Source organism: Dasypus novemcinctus, chromosome 31, assembly GCF_030445035.2.
Source record: "Dasypus novemcinctus isolate mDasNov1 chromosome 31, mDasNov1.1.hap2, whole genome shotgun sequence".
NCBI lineage: Eukaryota > Metazoa > Chordata > Mammalia > Cingulata > Dasypodidae > Dasypus > Dasypus novemcinctus.
In genome coordinates this window covers 23,955,635-23,976,140 of record NC_080703.1, presented here as the reverse complement: position 1 = coordinate 23,976,140, position 20,506 = coordinate 23,955,635, and the positions used below count along the sequence as shown (strand labels likewise).

General features: G+C 41.0%; 1 protein-coding gene across 2 annotated transcripts in view; it reads right to left on the bottom strand.

Moving 5' to 3' along the window:
* UBP1 (upstream binding protein 1) overlaps nucleotides 1-20,506 on the bottom strand; it is a 64,359-nt gene that overhangs the window by 13,309 nt on the left and 30,544 nt on the right. The window contains exons 4-12 of one of the 2 annotated variants that reach the window (XM_004471124.4): nucleotides 17,057-17,133; nucleotides 11,788-11,893; nucleotides 11,238-11,344; nucleotides 8,346-8,498; nucleotides 8,130-8,240; nucleotides 7,574-7,681; nucleotides 2,526-2,629; nucleotides 764-818; nucleotides 413-506 (exon numbers count right to left, since the gene is read on the bottom strand). In XM_004471124.4, coding sequence (XP_004471181.1) covers nucleotides 413-506; nucleotides 764-818; nucleotides 2,526-2,629; nucleotides 7,574-7,681; nucleotides 8,130-8,240; nucleotides 8,346-8,498; nucleotides 11,238-11,344; nucleotides 11,788-11,893; nucleotides 17,057-17,133 — 915 coding nt within the window. The remainder of the gene's footprint in view (nucleotides 1-412; nucleotides 507-763; nucleotides 819-2,525; nucleotides 2,630-7,573; nucleotides 7,682-8,129; nucleotides 8,241-8,345; nucleotides 8,499-11,237; nucleotides 11,345-11,787; nucleotides 11,894-17,056; nucleotides 17,134-20,506) is intronic. The other variant, XM_004471126.4, reaches the window with a different exon arrangement.

Below are 20,506 nucleotides of genomic sequence, written 5' to 3'. Positions count from 1 at the left end.
TTATATATATAGATATATATGCTCTGAGATCAGAGATGGAGAACGGATTAGAGGCTGCCGCAGGTTAAGGGCACTTTGGGGAGGGCTGTGGGTGTGACTGTCAAAGGGGCAGGCACAGGCGAGCCAGTGGCCGTGGGGCAGTTCTGCTTAACTGCAGGGGTGGTTCCACAGGTCTGCATGTGCGAAAGACACAGAACTATACACATGCTGCACCACTGTCAGTTTCCTGGGGTTGATGGTGGACTACTGGCATGCAAGACTTTGTCGCTGGGAAAACCAGGTGAGGGGTACATGGGAACTCACTGTCCATTTTTTAGTAACTTGTGACTTTCTTTTAAAATTAAAAAGTTTTAAGGTTAATAAAAGCACAGAAACAAACATGAGCAAACAAAACACACATACACAAACATACCTGAAAAATTGGAAAACAGTCTTGTGTAGGAAGAGAACCTATTTTTGAGCAGCCATTGCCGCGTTTCCTGAATGGTGGCTGAAGGCTGAAGTTGCTATTAATAAAAAATAAACAAACATGAGTAGGAGAAACCATTCAAACTTATTAAAACACAACCCAAGTCACTGACTTGTTATAAAGAAGAACATTTAAACAAAACAAAGAAGCCCACCCGTTGTGAAGGAGAGAGAACCCCAAGAAGAGCATGGGTCTGACGACTCAGTGACCCCAATAATGATGAGAGCCCTTGTCACAGCCTTAAAAATGCAGGACCCTGAGAGCAGCTGACAGTTTTAGAGAGCAGATACTCACTTCACCAGAGGCCTGTGGCACTGCATCTCCCTGATGATTTGGGGAAGACGAATTGCTGGAGAGAAGGGAAAAGGAAGCAAAATATGATTTTATGATCTCTCCTTTTAAAATCAAGACATTACAGGCTGCTAAACTAGGTAAATTAAAACAGCAATTTTGTGGGCTGCAGCTATGTACGTTTACAATGAGCATGTAGGAAGAGCTGATCAGGAAGTCAGTATGATGATGAGATCAAGACGCAGAAGACTCAAGTACATCTTAAGCTGTGCCTCCTTCTCCACCTGTCCTAGTAAGAAATTCAAGGTTTGTGAAACAGAAGGGCTCCTCCAATTATTTCCAAGATACAAAAAGATTCATTTTAAGTTGGAAAAAACATGAGAAATCAAATAAGATAAACAGTTGAAAATAACAGCAAAAAAAAAAAAAAAATCTACTATAAGAAAGCAATGAGCCACAAGAAACAGCCTAATCCAAAATATAATTAATACCAAGATTAAAGAGGGTGAAATTCAAAGAACAAATGAAACAAGCTTCCACTATCCTCGTGTTCCTAAAGGTAAAAGAAAATGAAAAACACCTCCACGGGGCACGCGGCCGCCTTCCTGGCCCGAGCCTGTCTCCTGACCCACTTAGGTCTCTTAGCTGACTGTGCGCCCTCACGTGCCCACTGGGACTCTCTGTCACTTATGTGTCACTGCACCTGAACAGGGCAGGGCACACCTTGGGCTCTCAGGAAATGTCCTGTCAGCTAACATGCATGACCTCACAGCTCACCTCCACAACCACAGCGTTTCCTAAGACTTCTCACTGTGACTGACTGAGAACGAGAGAAGACGCTAAGGGAGGCCCGCCGGTCCCCACCTATGCTGGACTGAGTCCAAGAGAATCTTTAAGAGCACGGCAGCCGCCACAAAAACAAGCTCCTCATCCTTCTATCCATCTCCTCAGGGAAAATGTTTTATTTTAAAAACCAGACCTTGTCAAAATGACCAGAATACAAAAATGGGAACCTTGGTGGCCTTAGCTTTCAGAATTTTCCTCACCAACAAGAAAATTCCTTAAAAAAAAAAAAAAAAAGGAACTTCTGCTCCACACACGGGAATTAGCTCTTCAGCAAAGCCCTGAGAAACGCAAAGCCACCGCAGACAGCCCCCAGGCTCCCACGCTGCCCCTACCCCCGACTGGCTTTTCAGCTGCCCGTGAAGGCCGAACGACAGAATAAACCAAGGCTAATATGCCCACTTCCAAAACCACAGTAAGTCATTCGAAATTAAAAACCCTCTTTTAATCTTAAAGAATTATTTTTTAAACTATGTTGTGAGGGAAAAGGAATAGGGCAAAAAATAACCTCTGTTCGATACAGGGAGTAGTAGAGACAAACATGCTTTGTAATAAACGCAATCTTCACATTTTCAAGCAACAATTCCACCTTTAACAATTCACTCTGTCCTCCTCTCTTCATCCATGAACCCCATTCACACCATTGTCACCTCACAGAGCTACCCTGGCTGTATGTGAGAAATGCCCCCTCTTCTACAATTACTGCAGCTGAGCCCCTGTGAGGTGCGCGGGCTGGAGTAAACGGCCAGCAGGTGAAACAAGACAGGGATTTTCCTCTGCGCTTGGGGCACGGCTAGTTCCCGTTACCTTATACTTCAGACGAACAAGAGGGCTGATGTAATTGAGAGAGAGGGAAATAAAGGAGCATGAGCATCAGGGAGCCTTAGCGAGCCTTAGCCACACAATTACACAAACCAAATACCTGTCTGGGACACTGCAAGTGCTCTGCTGTGGGGAGGCGAAAGTGGGCGCTGTGGAAGGACTGTTATTCACATAGGCTGTGGGGGCATCGGGCCATGGAGAGCACTAGGGATAGAAACAAAAATAAATTGATTATATGCTTTGAAAGTATGTGGAAGAAATACTTTTGTAAATCATGCTCTAGTCTGGCCAAAGGCATATCAAGGCAAGATAGTCATCAAGCAACCTCACAGAAACACTTCAAATTTACTTCTGTGTGGCAAAGAAAAATTTTACCTCTGTGTGCATCAAATCACTGAGTAATCTTAAAGAAGACCTGAAGTGATGATAACAGCAAACATTTATAAAGGCATTTTAAATGTATCCTTATATACCATTTGCTTTCAGTAACTTTCCTCTAGATTTTAAATCTCAGTTCTCCATCACGCACCTATCAAGGTTTAAGAAGAGCAGAGATAAGAAAGATTCATAAACAACCTCTGCCATCACACGGTGGCCTGGAAAGAGTCTGCGTCCTACCCGTGTCCCCTACCTTCTCACCCTCCTCCCCAAGAGCAGGCTCACAGGGGCCACGTTCACCATCTGCTTCCCGGGTTTCTCTAAAGTTAATAATCCCCAAATAAGACAGACCCTGCTGTCTGTATCTACTGGTGGATCTCTCAATCTACATTTAATTATTTATAGTTTCTGAAGGGGCATGGTGAACTTCAGTATTTTTCAGCTTAAAGCAAAATTCCAGGCAGACAGAGAGCAAGACACAAAGACCCATTGCCAATTAAGAGCCAGAGTCAAAAGCAGTTGCGCCTGAGCAGGCCAGCTGGTCTGGAGCAGCAGTCTCCAGAGCTGGCGTCCGTTGACCTCCACAGGTACTCTATTTTAAAACTAATCTGCCTGAGAATGCCCTGGGTTTCAAGTGACCCCTTTCATAATCACCCTTCTCCCATTTTGCAGGAGAAAGGCATCTCAATCTGGCATAGCAAAACCAAGCAAAAGGCCATTCCAAGGTACAGGCAAGACAGTGAGAAAATACATGGCCCTAGTGACTAAGAAAATTCTGTAAGTCAGATGATTTTCAATTCTTTGCTTTCAACACAATTCAAGAAAGACCTAATTGAGTTATCAGGTGATATATAATTAAATAATCTATTAGATAAAAAAAAATAGATCCCTGGGATTTCCAACAAATAACTCAAAAGGGGTTCAAAAAAGTTGAATGACGTTTCCAACAGAAAATTTTGATTCCCATCTACTTACTTATGTAAACAAGGTTTCTATCTACTAAAAAGAAAAAAATCAAGAAATTATATTCTGCCCTGTCTCTTCATTCAAGATGCATTTCCAGTAGCATTTCTATTTTTGTTTAATCATTATCAACATTTGCTTGATTTCTACTGTTTTAATAAATTAGTAATAATGGTAAGTTTAAGATTTCTCAGCTGAGTTGAGTCTTATGGTCACAGAAATTTTAAAAATTAAATTTCAACACATTTTGTTAAATAAAGAACTATATTAGGGAGAGCACTAAAAGATTTTTATGCTTAAAATAGTTACATTAGGATAAAATTATTTAAAGGAAATGGAGCAGAAAATGAGATCAAGAAGAGCAAAGTAAAATTCTTAAGGGCCGGTGAGAGCCTTGATGGTGCGCTTTTCCAATGGGTCATGGAGGGTGTCATAGGGCTATGGTGCCTAGATCCCATAGGCTGCATTTCAATGAGTATGTAATAGTTCTATCATAAAATGTAAATACAAGTGTTATTATTAACATGCCAGAAAATTATCTCCTTTGCAACTACTTAAATTTATAACTTTCAGATATCAACCTAAAAATGCAAGAGAAAGTTTGTATCTTTTTTTTTTCTAAATTATTTGGAGTGTTAGGAGAGTAAAAAGCGTCAAGCCCCCTGGTCTAAAAGAGCTGAAAGACTCTGCGGGCAGGAACCCAGTGTCTGACAGAGAGGCTTACCCAGCAGAAGCATGTATTCAAGAAAAATAACTTCAAGTAGAAATCCCAGAACCGTCACATACTTTACAACTGCTTAGTTATGTATCTCCTCAAAAATGGGAGAATGGGAGAAACAATTGCACACAGTTTTAATTACCATCAATTGACAGTCAAAAAGCTCTAGTCTAGCTGGACGGCTTTGCCAAACTGACTGCATGGCACACCAATTTCACTACAGCTGTTTTATACAGCACTGCCCATTCTTCCTGAATTATGGCCCTTTTTTGTCTTTCCTTCTTAAAAGTAGCACCTCCACAGCTTATACAGTTTGAGGAACCCAAGACCCTGTGAGCCAAGTGGCAGAGCTAACCAGGTGTCACCATGCTCACAGGGGTGTCCCAAACCTGGAAGATTTTCCCGCTAAGCCATCGTTCCCAGAGAGGAAGTATTACAACAGAGCCTAACACTCACATCCAAATAATGTAAACCTTCTAATAAATAAAAGAATCCAATCTCCCCAAATTTGCTTTGGTGATTACTGCCAGCTGTTTGAGGAAATGAAGCATCAAAAAACTTTCTAGTTAGTGTAGCAGAGTAAGGTAAAGCAAATTCAGTAAACCAGGTTTACTGAAACTCCATAAACATACCTATTTCACTTTTACACGTTTATATTCTTTTAGCAGTAGAGTAGTGCTGTTAAAAAAGTTCTGACCTCTAAAACTTGCCCTGTAAGTGTGAGACTCAGTGCACTGAAGAGTGGAAACCTAATAATGTTCAATGAAAGCTGGTCCCATTGCAGGAGGACTCTACTTTTTAGAAAATAAGGTCTTAAATGCCCAGGCTGAATGAAACACCAAGACCTGCCTGTGTACTGTTTTACAGGTTTCTTCAGTCTCAAACCAGCAGTAAAAGGCCTATCAGGAGTATTTCCACAATGTTTCTTTTACCTTGGCCTGCTTCCTTGTCTTTTAAAAGTATGCAGTGTTGGGAGAGAAATAAAATAAATCTTTAAAAAAATAAAAATATAAATAAATAAAATGAAAGTATGCAGTGGTTCAGTGCCTTGTGTTCCTGAGTTCGTAAATCATAAAGACTCAAGCCAAACCTGACCTGTACTCTTCAAATCATGATTTCAGTACACTGTGAATATAGTCTAGCCACAGGTAGCAAAGTCCCCAGATCAAGCAGGATTTACAGCTGTGTAAGGGAAGGACCCAGCTCACAGCCCTTGATTTGAGACAATAAAACAGCTCAGAGGCAGAGACCAAGAGACACACAAAAGGGATGTGCAGCATCTCTCCTGGGAGCCGACAGTAGTGGCTCTATGCATAGTGGGACCATTTCATACAGTTCCTTTTAGACTTTAACAGGTAAGTCTAGAAACCCCCTTTTACTGAAAGCTAATCATATCTTAACTACCCAAGAAGTATAAGAAAACTTGGCCTTCTTTCGCAGGCATTTGAAGGAATACACAAAATATATGAAACACTGTGGGCTTTCTTTTTTTTCAGGGATTAATTCATACCCCTACTTTTTTTTTTTTAAACAGGTTTCCAAAATAAGCTCCAACCCCCTAGAAGCATCTTAACCAAGCAAAAAGTAGCCTGGGGCAGCAAGCAACACATTAGGAAGATGTGAAATCCCAGGCCAGTGAACTGCTGACGTTTTGCATACTTTAGATTTGAGTTAGGAATCATTAAGAATTTACCAACTACTCTACCATCTTCAGATCAACTCTGGGCTATAACTGTTTCTTTTCTCTATGAATTACCAAAATCCATTTATTTAACTTGGTTAAATGGTTTGTAACAGGAAGGGAAAAGTGATGTGAGGTATCAAGATCTCCCCAAAAAAGAACCCTTTTGTGAGTCTTTACCTGGGATATCAGAAAAGGATGAAAACATTCAATTTTGCAGGGCAGGAAGGGCATGTTTTGGGGAAGGAGTATTCAGTTGTTCCAAACAACCTTTGATTTGACTCAAAAAAAAAAACAACAAAAACCCAGGGACAGAAAATGCACTGTGTGTGCTCCCCTTGGCACTCAGATGAAAACATTTTCATTTTTACTGCATACAAGAGATTTTATTTTTATTTTCACTCATCACTTTAATGTGGGAATGAAGTTCTTGTGAAAATGACTTTCATAATCTACAGATAATCACGGAAGTACATAGGGGGAATCCACTCTTGGCGCCTTGATATGCAAACACTGCAATTATAAGTAGGGTCGCCATTAACATGTAAGACGGCAGTCATTTGAAAACCCATTTAATGCTCTGTCTGTATTTACTGCAAGTACAGCTGCCTTCTTACAAACCTGGATAATCTTTTGTGAACTGCTAGATGAAAAGAATCATGTCATAAATTAAAGATTTGCTATACTTATCTTGACCAAGCTCAAATTCAACCCAGAGCCCCATGACTACATACTGGGGGGCCAGGTCTAAGCGTAGCAAGATGCTCTACTTTGGCCTGAAGCATAAAGCCATATGCAGGTGCCAGGAGGAAACACTAAAGCGGTCAAAGACTTCTTTTCTAGCAGTGCTGCCAAACAGGCTTTTAAAAGCACAGACAGACACACATTCTTACACTACATGCAGGGAAATGGGACACAAAGTATTGCACATGTTAAAGTCAAGCTTGCTGCCATCATTTCTCTAAAGATGAACAAAATTTTCTTATCGGTTATAGACATAAGAAAGCAACACCTTTTAAAAGCATATAAAAATGAAAACTATTTTACTCAAAGTATCTTCAATTAATTTCAGTGCTCTAGGAGGAGGGTATGTGTGTGTGAAGGAGAAAGGGAGGGAGAGAAGAAGGGAAGGAGACAGGGAGGGAACACATATCTCTGGGTGTCAGTTTTTCCCTCCAAAACCACCCAATATGGTCAACATTGTTTTGCTTTGTTTTAAAGTGTTAGATTTAGGAAATTTTCCTCAGTGAGGAATAAACAGAAAGCTGTAAGTCTGAACAAAAGCAAATTAAATCAAGACAAGGACATCAAAAACAATTTTGGCTTTACTTTTCAGTGGAAGTTGGTCCTATATCTAACACTGCACAAGGTTTCTTGCACAATGAAAAGAGAAGCAGAAGTCCCTTACACTGCCTCGCTTTGCCAGAGAATCACCGTAGTCTGCTGGCAAAGTCCGCTTGCTGGACTTTTTCTGCTCATGTTCAACTGCATCTTCAATTATAGGCTCAAGCCTCATCTGGACAAACACCAAAGATTGGGATCAATGTCTTTTCATTATACAAAGAAAGATCTAATACTCTGTTTCCTGTCTCTGCAAGTCCAATTAAACAAATGTATGACTAAAGTGGGATTCGAAGGGAAAGAAAATGCAAAACCCCAGCAGTGACAAAAATTGGACATTCTAGGCCCCAACTTAATCTCTTGTCAATGTCAAGGTTCTCAAGGTCTGTTTCTGAGACCTGATTTGGGATTTCAGCATCTTCATTTAAGGTCCCACCCAGGAGACTAATCTATTAAAATCCCAAAACTTAAGTTAAATATTTTCCCCACAAATTTCACAAGGAACATTATGTCGATCAACCCCCCAGTCTTCCCCAAACCCTTTGTAGTGCCACTCCTCCTCGGGACGCTGCTCATATGAAACCTCTGCTTCTCTTCCAAACCAAAACGCCGCCCCACAGTACCTCGGTGAGGATTGTGGTATCATAGGAGGGCTGGTACTTTTCTTTTTCATGGGCAGTTCTCTTCTCCATCTTTTCTCGGTCTGTTTTTTGTTTCCTGTCTGCTCCTTTAGGCTTAAAACAAAGTAGAATATTTCAGCAGATAAACAAAGTAGAGTACTTCAGCAGCTAAAAGTCAAACGAGGCCTTAATCACTGAAGCCTGGCTGCCACCTCTTACCTTGAACACTTTGATTTGGCAGCTAGCTGAGTGCAGATGATCCGTGTACTCTCCATTTTCATTCTGCTTAAAGGTGTCAATCTGGATCCTAAAGGGGACGCCCTTTTCTCCTCCATGCTTCCGTGGAGTAAATTCTGTGCTGATGCAATGCACCTGGAAAGCAAGTCATGCTGCAATGGGCTCAGAGTACCTTCCACTGATTACATTGCTATTTTGTTCCCTCTTGGATATTCTGCCACCACTATAAATCCAAGATCCTTTAAAAAGAACCGCCAACATATTACTCAAATACCTCTCATGAATTTCTCTGAATCATTTTTTAATATATGGCTTTAATTTATTCCTATCTGCAAATCCAACTGGGTCTTTGTGGATTTTTCAGAAATGAGCTCTTCCTTATTCCAGTGCCTCTCCTCTAATGAAGGACTTGCTCCAATCAGGGGAACAAGAGCGCAACAGCTTCCTACACACATCTCCTACCTCTGCCCTGGAAGGATGCTGCTCTCAGACCCAGAGTCCTACACCTGCTCGTGTGAGCACCACCCAGAACTGGCTCCTAGTCACCTAGGGCTCAATCCAAGCAATCCCCACCTCGCCATCCCACTGCTTCCACTACTTCCAGTATCCCTGCTCTAGGCAGCCAATCGTCTTCCTGTTCTTCCTACATATACTGACTTGTGATACGTTGCCTGGGCAACTTCCACCATGGACAAGAGCCTTCTATTCATCCTACTTACAACCATCTAAACTCATCTGTCAAGACTTTAAAGGTCAATCAGGGAAACAGACTTGGCCCAGTGGTTAGGGCGTCCATCTACCACATGGGAGGTCTGCAGTTCAAACCCTGGGCCTCCTTGACCCGTGTGGAGCTGGCCCATGCGCAGTGCTGATGAGTGCAAGGAGTGCCGTGCCGCGCCACGCAGGGGTGTCCCCCGCATAGGGGAGCCCCACACGCAAGGAGTGCGCCCTGTAAGGAGAGCCGCCCAGCGCAAAAGAAAGTGCAGCCTGCCCAGGAATGGCGCCGCCCACACTTCCCGTGCCGCTGACGACAACAGAAGCGGACAAAGAAACAAGACACAGCAAATAGACACAGAGAACAGACAACCAGGTGGGGATTAAATAAATAAATCTTTTTTAAAAAAAGGTCAATCATTGGGGAGCAGATGTGGCTCAAGTGGTTGAGCACCTGCTTCCCAAATGGGAGGCCCCAGGTTCAGTTCCCAGTGCCCCCTAAAAACAAATAACAAGCAAGCAAACAAAAAAAAAACCAACTCAGGGGAGCTAATGTGGGTCAGTGACTGAGTGCTGGCTTCCCACATGTGAGGTCCTGGGTTCAATCCCTGGCCTCCGATACCTCAAAAAAAAAAAAAGAAAAAGAAAAAAAGAGTTCCATCAGAATCGTAGAGCAATACGAATGTTGCACCTCCTCTGCCCCTTCTCCCAAAACCACCAGACATCAGCCTTAGGGTAATACACAGGGCCAGTAACAAGACTTTGGTAGTTTCTAACTTCTACACATTCCCTCTTCTAAGGACTGCATGCTGAACTGACCTCTTCAATATGACTATGCACAACCTGAGATTTAAGCCCAGGTCTAATATCACTGTCATTCATCACATAACTAATTACCCTATTTGACAAACAGCGTAAGAAGACATTCAATATGTATCACGCCAAGTGATTATTAGCTGATAGGGGATAATACCTGATAGACCATAAAAATGCAAAATACTAAATTTTTCTTACAGTTTTAGTAAGTCTCAGCCTACTAAAGCTGGTCAACAGTTATATAATTTTACTCTTCTACATAAAGATTACCTACTCAATAGAGCTAATTTTACTACCTACAAATTTGAACATACTGGGTGATTAGAATTACAGATGATTTCTTTTTTAAATATCATGATGGTCTTATTATGTTTTTTAAAAAACTCATCTGTTAGAGATACAAATTGAGTATTTAAGGGTGAATTGATGTGTCTGGGATTGCTTTAAAGCACTCCAACAACTAAAAAAAGAGGCAAACTTGATAACTGTTGAAGACAGGTGATTGGTGCAGAGCGTTCATTACTATTATTCTCTTACATTTGTGTGGGTTTGACATTTTCAGTATTAAAATGTTTTGAAAATAATGTTACAAAGTAATTTAAAATCTCAACCTTATCTCAACCATATCCTTTTTTAAATAACATCTTTTGTTCAGGAGAAATACATCTAAGGAAAAATTTTGATCATTGTTACTAGTGGTAAAAATAACATGTGAATATTGCTTTCCATATCACAGAATCTTTTCATACATGTCAGCCTAGAAACATCCCTGATTTAGTAGATTAAGCCCAATTTAACTGTATATTAAAAAAAAAAAGATATCCAGAAACGAATGTGACTCAAGCTGTTGGGCTCCCATCTACCACATAGGAGGTCCAGGGTTCAATACCCAGGGCCTCCGGTGAAGGCAAGCTGGCCCACACGAGTGCTGCCCCACGTGGGAGTGCCACCCCGCACGGGAGTGCCAGCTGACATGGAGAGCTGGCACAGCAAGATGACACAACAAAGAGACAATAAGAGGTGTAGGAGAACAGGGAGCTGAGGTGGCGCAAGAGAATGATCACCCTTTCCCACTCCAGAAGGTCCCAGGATTGGTTCCCGGAGAGGCCTAATGAGAATACAAGCAGACACAGAAGAATGCACAGCGAATGGAAACAGAGAGCAGACAACAGGGAGGAAATAAATAGATAAATCTTAAAAAAAAAAAAAAAAAAAAAGGATATTACCAGACAATTTACAAATAAACATTTAAAGGAAATTATATCATACATTAAGAATTCTATCCCACCCATGGCCTTCTTAATGACTCAGTTAGTATACTTGTAATAATGTAAAAATCCAAACCTGAATGAAAGCAGATGTGTATTTTGCAGGGTCCCAGAGAAATTCAACCGCATTTAACTGACTTGGATTTGTCCTTGTGTCAATTATTCCCACAGACATTGGAATATCTATATTAAAAAAAAAAAAAAGTTATATAAAAACTCAGCCTCTTTGAATAATTAAAATTTACAACTTACTTTATGATATTCTAATGAAATTAATATACCTCCATCTTGAACTTTCCCTTTCTTTGTTCTCCATGATAAGCCTATCAATATCAAGTCACCTAATGAGTACCACAGTTTCTCCCATCCTAATTTGTATTTCACTTTATTAAGAAAATGAGGAACGGTGCCAAGTGAGAATTAAATGGATTCAAACTCATAAAGTTGCTGGCTGAGGTTCCTTTAGCACCAAAAGCTACTTCATCTTGAACGACAAAACAGCTCAGGGTACAGAGGACCTGCTAATACCAGAAGTTTCTGCACACAATCAGCGTGGTGGCAGCACACCGACAGGCAGAGCTAACACCTGCCCGCGTCTCCCCACGGTCTTGCGATGGCCACGGTACCTAGATCAAGAAGTCTGTCTCCCGGGCGGTTCCACTTCCAGCCTTCAAGTTGCTGGTGCTCTGTGTACTGCAGCCGTCTGTCATGGAATACCACTCTTATTATGCTCTACGGAAAAGTGGGGGGAAAGGACTACTTTTAAACTCCTTCAGCTAAAATGCAGAAGCATTTTCAGTTTTTATGCATTAACCTATAAAAGAAGTGCACCCAAAAACTAATTCTGCTGTAAGTATTTCTGAAGTATCTGTTCTTGGATTGCCTGGATTAGGGGTGCAATTATTTGGTCCAAAGAATTATCATTCAAAAATAAAAAGCACAAATGAAAGAAATACCGAAGTACAATTTTTGTAAAGAATTCGGTATTGTAATTCAAAATTAAAGTGCATACCCATAAAAGTGGTGTTCAAAATATTATACTCCTAGGAAGAAATTGCCAGATATACATAGGAATTATTAAAATGAAAAGGTAGTATGAGTGGAAAAAGATGTCCAAAGGTCCAATGAGCAAAAGCTTTGCTAATTTAAAATAATAATAACTTAATTTCTTTAAGAAGACAGTCATTTTGTCAGCCAATGAGGGAAACAAACAAAAGCCGTTATCTCCCCACAAAAGAGAGAATTACAAAATTGATTATCAACTATTTAATCTGAAAGTTAAAAGTATTTTAGTTAAGCAAGGGGAAAGAAAAATCACAGGAAAATTTTATCCGAAGTTCCTAGGGAAGGCTTTAACTCTACTCCAGGCCTACTGTGTTCTCCACTCATCCCTCCTCCACTTTCCACAGACTTGGGGTGCTGGCCAGTTTCATTCTAGGATCAGGAAAATGGGTCATCAAAATGCATTCAGATGGCCCCAATCAAGACAGTGGTTTGAAACACATAAGGGTTTCTTTCCTGTAGTTTGAACAACCAGCGATATCTTCCTCAGAAACATCTTTACCAAAATTCCAGAACGCAGACAAGGAACTCCTGGAAGAGGGGGCAAGCACCAGATCCAGAAGGCTACGCAAAAGCAAGAGGACCTCCTGGCACCAGGGCTGGCCCCCTCCGCCACCCAACACGCGCTGGGCACAGCACCACCCCACACTCCCAGTAAGGCTCCCAGGTCCTGGTTCTGGAAGGCACAGAAGGACATTCCTGCACACACCGGAAACCTGTCTGTCTGGCCCCGTCCCAGAACTGTCCCAGAATTTGCGCTGCATGTGGACGGCAGGCCACGGCAGGCCATGGCGCTCTCCCACGGAACACTGAGGGCCGCGGCCTGTCGTGCTGCCTGAGGCACAGGCTTGTGGAGGGACCAGGCCTGGGAGGAAGGGGGTCTCCTTAGGCCACGAACACACACCCAAGACTCCGGGAGCAGGGAGGCGCCTACCTCTGGCCTGGAGGTACTCTCTAGGTGGATTATAGGGCTAAACCCTGAAGGCGAGTACTTGCTCAGGTGGACCCCCTAAAACTGGGAAAGCTGTTTTTTTTCTTCGCCCCCCTCCCTCCACACCCATTTCTTTGTTAGCTCCTGACAATCTAGGAAAGATCTGTCTTAACACTAGCTGAATAAAAGCTTACAGAAAAGACAACTCAGAGTCTAAATTCCAGCAAAAACGCATTAAAATATCAAATTGTCTGGGTCTCAACAAAAGATTACAAACACATAACAAAACAGGAAGTGATAATTCAGGCAAAGGAAAGATTAAAGTATTAGAAACTCTCAGTGGGGAGGGTCAAACCTGGGACATACCAGATACAGACTTTATAAAAATATCCTAAATATGCTCAAAGAGCTAAAGGAGAACATCGATAAAGAACTAAAGAAAATCCGGAAAATAACAGATGAACACGAAGAGAATATCAATAAGGAGATGGAAATTATGAAAAGTAAACAAAGCTGAAGACCACAGTCACAGAAATGAAAACTTCCTTAGAGGGGTTCATCTCCATCTTGGAGCTGGCAGAAGAATCAGCGAACTTGAAGACAACTGAAGCCATCCAGTCTGAGAAGGAGAAAGAGGAGCGAATGAAGAGAAGTGAACAGAGCCTGAGGAACAAGTGGGAACACCATCAGCTTATCAATGTATGCATCGTCGGAGCCCCAGAAGAGAAGAAACAAGAAGGCGCAGAGAGAAAACTCAAAGAAATAAGGGCTAAAAATGTTCCAAATTTAACAAAAGATAGGCATATACACACCCAAAATGCTCAACAAACTCCAAACCGTATAAACCCAAATAGACCTACATGTGGCATATTATAATCACACTATCAAGTTCAGAGACAGGAGAGAGAATTCGGAAAGCCACAAGAAAAAAAACTCTGCGGATATAATTGGATATATTCTGGCACAGCCACCAAATAAAAGACAAGTGGCTTATCAAGTGGAAGATGAAACCAATGTAAAACCTTTAAAATTTAACCCTTTAAAAGAGTTCTAATCTATGAGGTAAGTGTTTATAGACATTGATGTTTACAAAATAAGTAATCTCATCTATGTAGAATATGCTTGCATATCAGCAAAACATTCACTATGCATTTATAACTGGACGATTTCTCTATAATTGTTCATTATCTCATGATAGTGTCATTTCTGCCTCAATTTCTTTATTTTTTTTTAATTTATTTATTTCTACCCCCTTCCTCCACTGTCTGCTCTGTGTGTCCAATTCGCTGTGTGTTCTTTGGTGTCTGCTTGTATTCTCATTAGGTGGCTCCAGGAACCCATCCTGGGACCTCCCAGAGTAGGAGAGAGGCAATCATTCTTTTGCATCACATCAGTTCCCTGATCTGCTGCGTTTCTTATTATCTCTCCTCTGTGTCTCTTTTTGTTGCGTCATCTTGCTGTGCCAGTTCTCTGCATGGGCCAGCACTCCTGCACAGGGCAGCACTCTGTGTGGGCCAGCTCACCACACAGGCCAGCTTGCCTTCACCAGGAGGCCCTAGGTATCGAACCCTGGATCTCCTATATGGTTGATGGGAGCTCAGCTGCTTGAGCCACATCTGCTTCCCTGCCTCAATTTCTTAACTTGCCTTAATTTTCTATGTCTGAAATGTTTTTGCATATTTTAATTTGGAACTAAATCCAAGGATGTGAACTTTAAGCAAACACACAAAAACTTGATTAACTCTGCTATTCCAAGTCAATCTGACATGTATTTTAACTAGTTTGTAAAATATATTTTAAACATTAAATATTCCATATCAGGGAACTGCCCTAGAAAGCCAGCTTGTCTTTAACTGGTATTTGACACACTGCTTCAGAAATGACATTCTTCAATGCTTTAATGGAAACTTATTTTGGCATTTGGTCTAGATGTCAAGGTTTGTTATATTTTCCTCAGAACACTAAACGGTCATGAATGGTGAACTCAGTTAAAATTATCAATTAGTAAGTTCTTTAGTCCAGCCAAAAAAACAAAACAAAACACCATGAGCAGTCAATGAAACAAGACTGACAATATATTAAATTGTTAACTGTTTAAACTGGATATACACATGTGATTTCATGATACCATTCTCTCCACTTCTGGGTATGTTTGAACTTCACTATAAATAAGAGGTTAAAAATATTTGTTCGTAAGTTTTTGGGTCCAGTTTTAAATCAGGGCCCATCAAGCTCTAATCCAATTTATTGAGTAGTCCACATTTAAAACCATATTTCAGCCCTCTTTCTCAGTGATACACTTTTCTCAAGCCAGCATCTTCCAGTCATCACCATGACAGAACCACACCTCCCCTTTACATACATACACACAGGAGTGAATTTTAATCAGATCTGGTACAAATGGCAGATTTGCCCAAAGATGGCCTTGGGAGCTCCCCATAGCTTATCTGACATAAGCTAGCTGGGACCAGGGGATAGGAAGAAAATCCCCAACATTTCTAAGCTTCCTAACCACTGGTATCCAAGAGCCGTTGTATGGTTCCCTGGACCAAATCACGGCTGTCATCCGAGTCCAGCAGAGTATAACCAACCAAAGCACAGCGTGCTCACTGAGAATAACGCTGATGACTTTCTCAGGGGATGCAATCAGGTTTTGCTACAGGTCAGAATGCCAGGAGGAGGGGAAAAAAGACACCTGACATCCTCTAGGGGAATGACCAACTGACTGGCATTAACAGGACAGATCCAAAGGGCAGAGCACAAACTTGGGAATGAATGAATTCCCTCTCTCCTTTTGTTCCAAATATGTCAGGAGGCCCTGAAATCAGAAGGAGAAACCTGGGGACTCACTCCAAGATTGGCTAAACAATGATCAGGCTAGGAATAGGCCCCACATCTTTCCCTCAGGGAGAGGAGAAACACACAGGCTCAATTTCTCATGGGATCGGGGGTGTTTTGCCCCCAGCAGCGGGAGAAGTACTGCAACAACCCAAAGGTTCTCAGCCCTCCAAGTGCTGTACAGCTCCCTTCCCAGGCAATGCCTATAATTAGCAAGCACTCCAAATGAAGACTGCCTGCCACCAAGCAAGTATCCACTTTCCTCGGCCAAGGCTGCCTTTCTTGAGAGGGTGCTTGCCTCTAAATGTGCTGACCCGAAGGGCAGGGGACCTTCCAATGGAATGTCTTCTCCCACTGTGGGCCCAGCAGTGCCCAGGCCCCAAAACGTGAGGTGACAGAACGATCATGCCTGCCCCTCTCTTGCTAACACTTGGTCACACGAAGAAGTGCCTTTTCCCAACTAAGCCTCTTCCATACCTTGCTCTATAATGCTATGGAATATATAACAAACCCTGGCACATGACAAGTACAGGCTAGAAGGACCTGCCTTATATGACATGGAAGGGGACAGGAATGGACCTGAAGACGTACCATAAAAGGAACTGGCTGGCAGTCAATGCTGTGCCTCCTCTACCTGGGGTAATTCAAATAAATCAACTGAGTGAAAAGAGATGTCAGATTTCACTTACAGAATCTTAAGAGGTAAAATAAAAAGGACTTTTTAAAGTTTTAGGTTAACATTCATATTTTCTCTGCTTTTTTAAAAAACTTTTAAAAGAGAATCAAAGTTTTTTGTTGTGGTTGTGGTGGGTTTTGTTTTCCCATAACTGTAACTAATTTTCCTATGGCTCCTTGGTTTCCAGAAAGCTTTCCCATTTATATCACATAATAATTGCTGCAATTCCCAATTTTAAAATGAATTTTAAAAATATAGCCCTAAAAGTCAGGAGTTTTAATATAGCCATTACTTCTTGAAGTGAAACTAAAAAAAACTCTTGCCACATGACTGCTACCTTACTCAATCATTTCAGTATCTATTAGGAATTAAAATGAACTGTCCTTACCTTTACCAATTTTCCACAAATTTCAGGCATATCTCCCATTTTCCGATTATCCAGCATCCGAATTTCATAAGACTGACCTATTTAAAGAATTTATGTTAAAAACAATACACATAAAGAACCTCACTCTGTTTAACATAAACATTAGACTGTCTCTGAGAACGTATGTTCTCCACTGTTAAATTTGCAGAGAAGCAACTTCATCTTTTTCTGCCCTGCAAATCACACTAGCCTTTCCTTCCTTATGCTATTAGAGAAGAATGGAAAGTTTCTGTCAATTTATTTTCATCTGCCACTCTCATACCAATTTTTTTTTATTATGCAGGCATACACTATCTAAGGCCAGTTTTTTAAAAGTTTTATTGAGAAATAATTTATATACCATTTTAAAATTCACCCTTTTATATTATACAATTCAGTGCTTTTTAGCATATTCACAAAGTTGTGCAAGCATCACCACAACCAATTTTAGAACATTTCATCACCCCAGAAGCAAGCCTATGTCTATTAGCAGTCACTACCTAGCCCCTGGCACCCACTAATCTTTCTGTCTCTACAGCTTTCTCAGGATATTTCCAATAAATGAAAATCAAATATGTTTTTGCTTTTGTTTTCTGGTCTATCAGGTTTCTTTCACTTAGTAAAATGTTTTCTAGGTTCATCCATGCTGTGGCATATATCAGTACTTCATTCCTTTTTCTTGCCAAATAATATTCCATTGTATGGAAATACCACACCTTATCTATCCATTCATCAGTTGTTTCCACTTGTTGGCTATTATGAATAATGAACACTTACATAAATGAAACGTACACAAATAAATATTTATACACAGGTTTTTTTGTGGACCAAAGCCAATTTAAGAATTTTTTTTAAAGATTTATTTATTTATTTATTTAATTTCCCCCCCTCCCCTGGTTGTCTGTTCTTGGTGTCTATTTGCTGCGTCTTGTTTCTTTGTCCGCTTCTGTTGTCGTCAGCGGCACGGGAAGTGTGGGCGGCGCCATTCCTGGGCAGGCTGCACTTTCTATTTCACACTGGGCCGCTTTCCTCAAGGGCGCACTCCTTGCGCGTGGGCCCACGCGGGGGACACCCTTGCGTGGCACGGCACTCCTTGCGCGCATCAGCACTGCGCATGGCCAGCTCCACACGGGTCAAGGTCTGGGGTTTGAACCGCGGACCTCCCATATGGTAGACGGACGCCCTAACCACTGGGCCAAAGTCCGTTTCCCTAATTTAAGAATTTTTAAGATACCAAGGGGCTGGGGATTAAACCTGAGACCTCATATGTGGGAAGCCAGCGCTCAACCACTGAGCTACATCAGCATCCCTGAGTTGGTTTTATTATTTGTTTTGCTTGTTGTTTTTTAGGAAGCACTGGGAACCAAACTTGGAAACACAGGCTCAGCCGTTTGAGCCAAATATGTTTCCCCAAAGCCAATTTTTAATCCTGGAGCCTTCGACCCTGTATCCAATGAATCTGAAGTCACATTTTCCATGTTCAATTGCAATGTTCTGAAGAAAACACAAATAGATATTTACACACTGATCTACATAATTAGGAAGATAAGCTGCTGCCAAAAGTTAATGTATTCAAAATCCACTAAATAGTATCTGGATTATCTGTTTTAAATAACAAAAATAAAAATATAATTTGACATACAAAATCAGTAAGGAGGAGTGCTTTGGATACCACAATAAGTTGAGAGTCTTTATGATACAACTACCAATATCTTATCCACACTCCCAGGGGGCTTACAAAGAATATACAAAGGGCTCTAGATTTTAGGCCCAAAACACAACAAAGAGTTATCAAAAATACAACTAAATTTCTCTAAGGCTAGTAAAGGAAAACTATATATATATGTGACATGTTACCCAGGAATATTCCTTAAATTTATCAACAGGTTGACTGACAGGTTCACGCAAAAAACAACTTTATGGCAAGAGACATTTTTAAAACAGTAAACTGGGAGCCAAGTTGCTCAGTGATCAAGTGCCATCTTTCCATGCACAAGGTCCTGAGTTCAATCCCAAGCACCTCCTAAAAAAAAAGTTAAACCAAGACACAGACTGGAAGAAGATATCTGCTATTTAACAATGGCTCTGAAGTCAGAACAAGAAAGTCTGTAAGAAATAACTGAAAATAAATATTTTTGAAAAATACACCACTACACATTTAAAATTACACTTCAGTTCCCCAAAAACCTAGGAAATAAAAATTAACAAAATGTGTGTGACAATAATTAGATCAACAAAAAATGTTTCATACAAATCAGGTAGGCAGGGATGTGGGAGAAATAAGTATGTACACTGTGGGGAATTATAAACAGAGCCTCAGTGAAAGGAAATCTCAAGTTAAATGCTGCATCCTTTAATTTGGACTGGTCAAGACCAAAAAAAAAAATGCAAGAGGGGGATGTTTGTAATTATACAAAGAAGTGGCTAATCTCTCTAATACACAAAATCACTAGCTAACAAATGTCCAACATCCCAAAGGAACAAATGGGCAAGTGACATGAATATGTAGGGCTCCCCCAAAAAAGGAAATGCCAATACTCTTAAAAACATATTCACTGGCCATCAGAAAAATGCCAAATATAACTGCACTGGGTAAAAAAAAACACACTGAAATCATTTTTACCTATCAGATCAGAAGAAATCTGTTTCAGCTGGGAAAGTTAAAGGGCAAGTCACTGTCACATACTGACAGTTGTGGTAGAGGTGGGAAGAAGCATTTTCTTGTGCTGGGGACATAAAAGTGTGAGAAAGAAGAACTGAGGATTAGCCCAGAATTTTGGTCAAGGAACTGGAAGAACAGTTGCCATTTCCTGAGATGGGGAAGATGATAAGAAGTAGAATTGGGGAGAATACCAGGATTTCAACTGAATACATTAAGCCTGAAATTATCTATTGTACATCTGAGTTGATGATTTACAAATCATTTACAAATTTACAAATACGGAGCTAAGAGGAGGAGATCCCAGTTGGAGATAGTAACAGGGGAATTGTCAGAGTACAGTTGTTAGGCAAAGCCATTTAAAGACAGGAAGGGAGGGTTTTTAATGCTGGAGTTTTGATGTTGGAGCTTGATGCTGAAGAGTTAAGCTCCAGCCCTGGGAAGTCAGCACCCAGAGGAAACAGAAGCCAGCCCCATGAAGGAAGGAACCTTGAACCCCGAGAAAAGCAAGCCCCAGGAATGTAGGAACCCAGGAAGCCCAAACCCTCGCAGACATCGGCAGCCATCTTGCTCCGATAGACTCTGGTGAGGGAAGTAACTTATGCTTTATGGCCTAGTAAGTGTAAGCCTCTACCCCAAATAAATACCCTTTATAAAAACCAAAAAAAAAAAAGGGAGGGAAAACTTTTTCCAATGGGATTAGCTTTTTATCTGCAGAACCTCAAAATTTCTCAGAGTTGGAAAAAAAGAGATATCTCAATGTTCCTATCTTC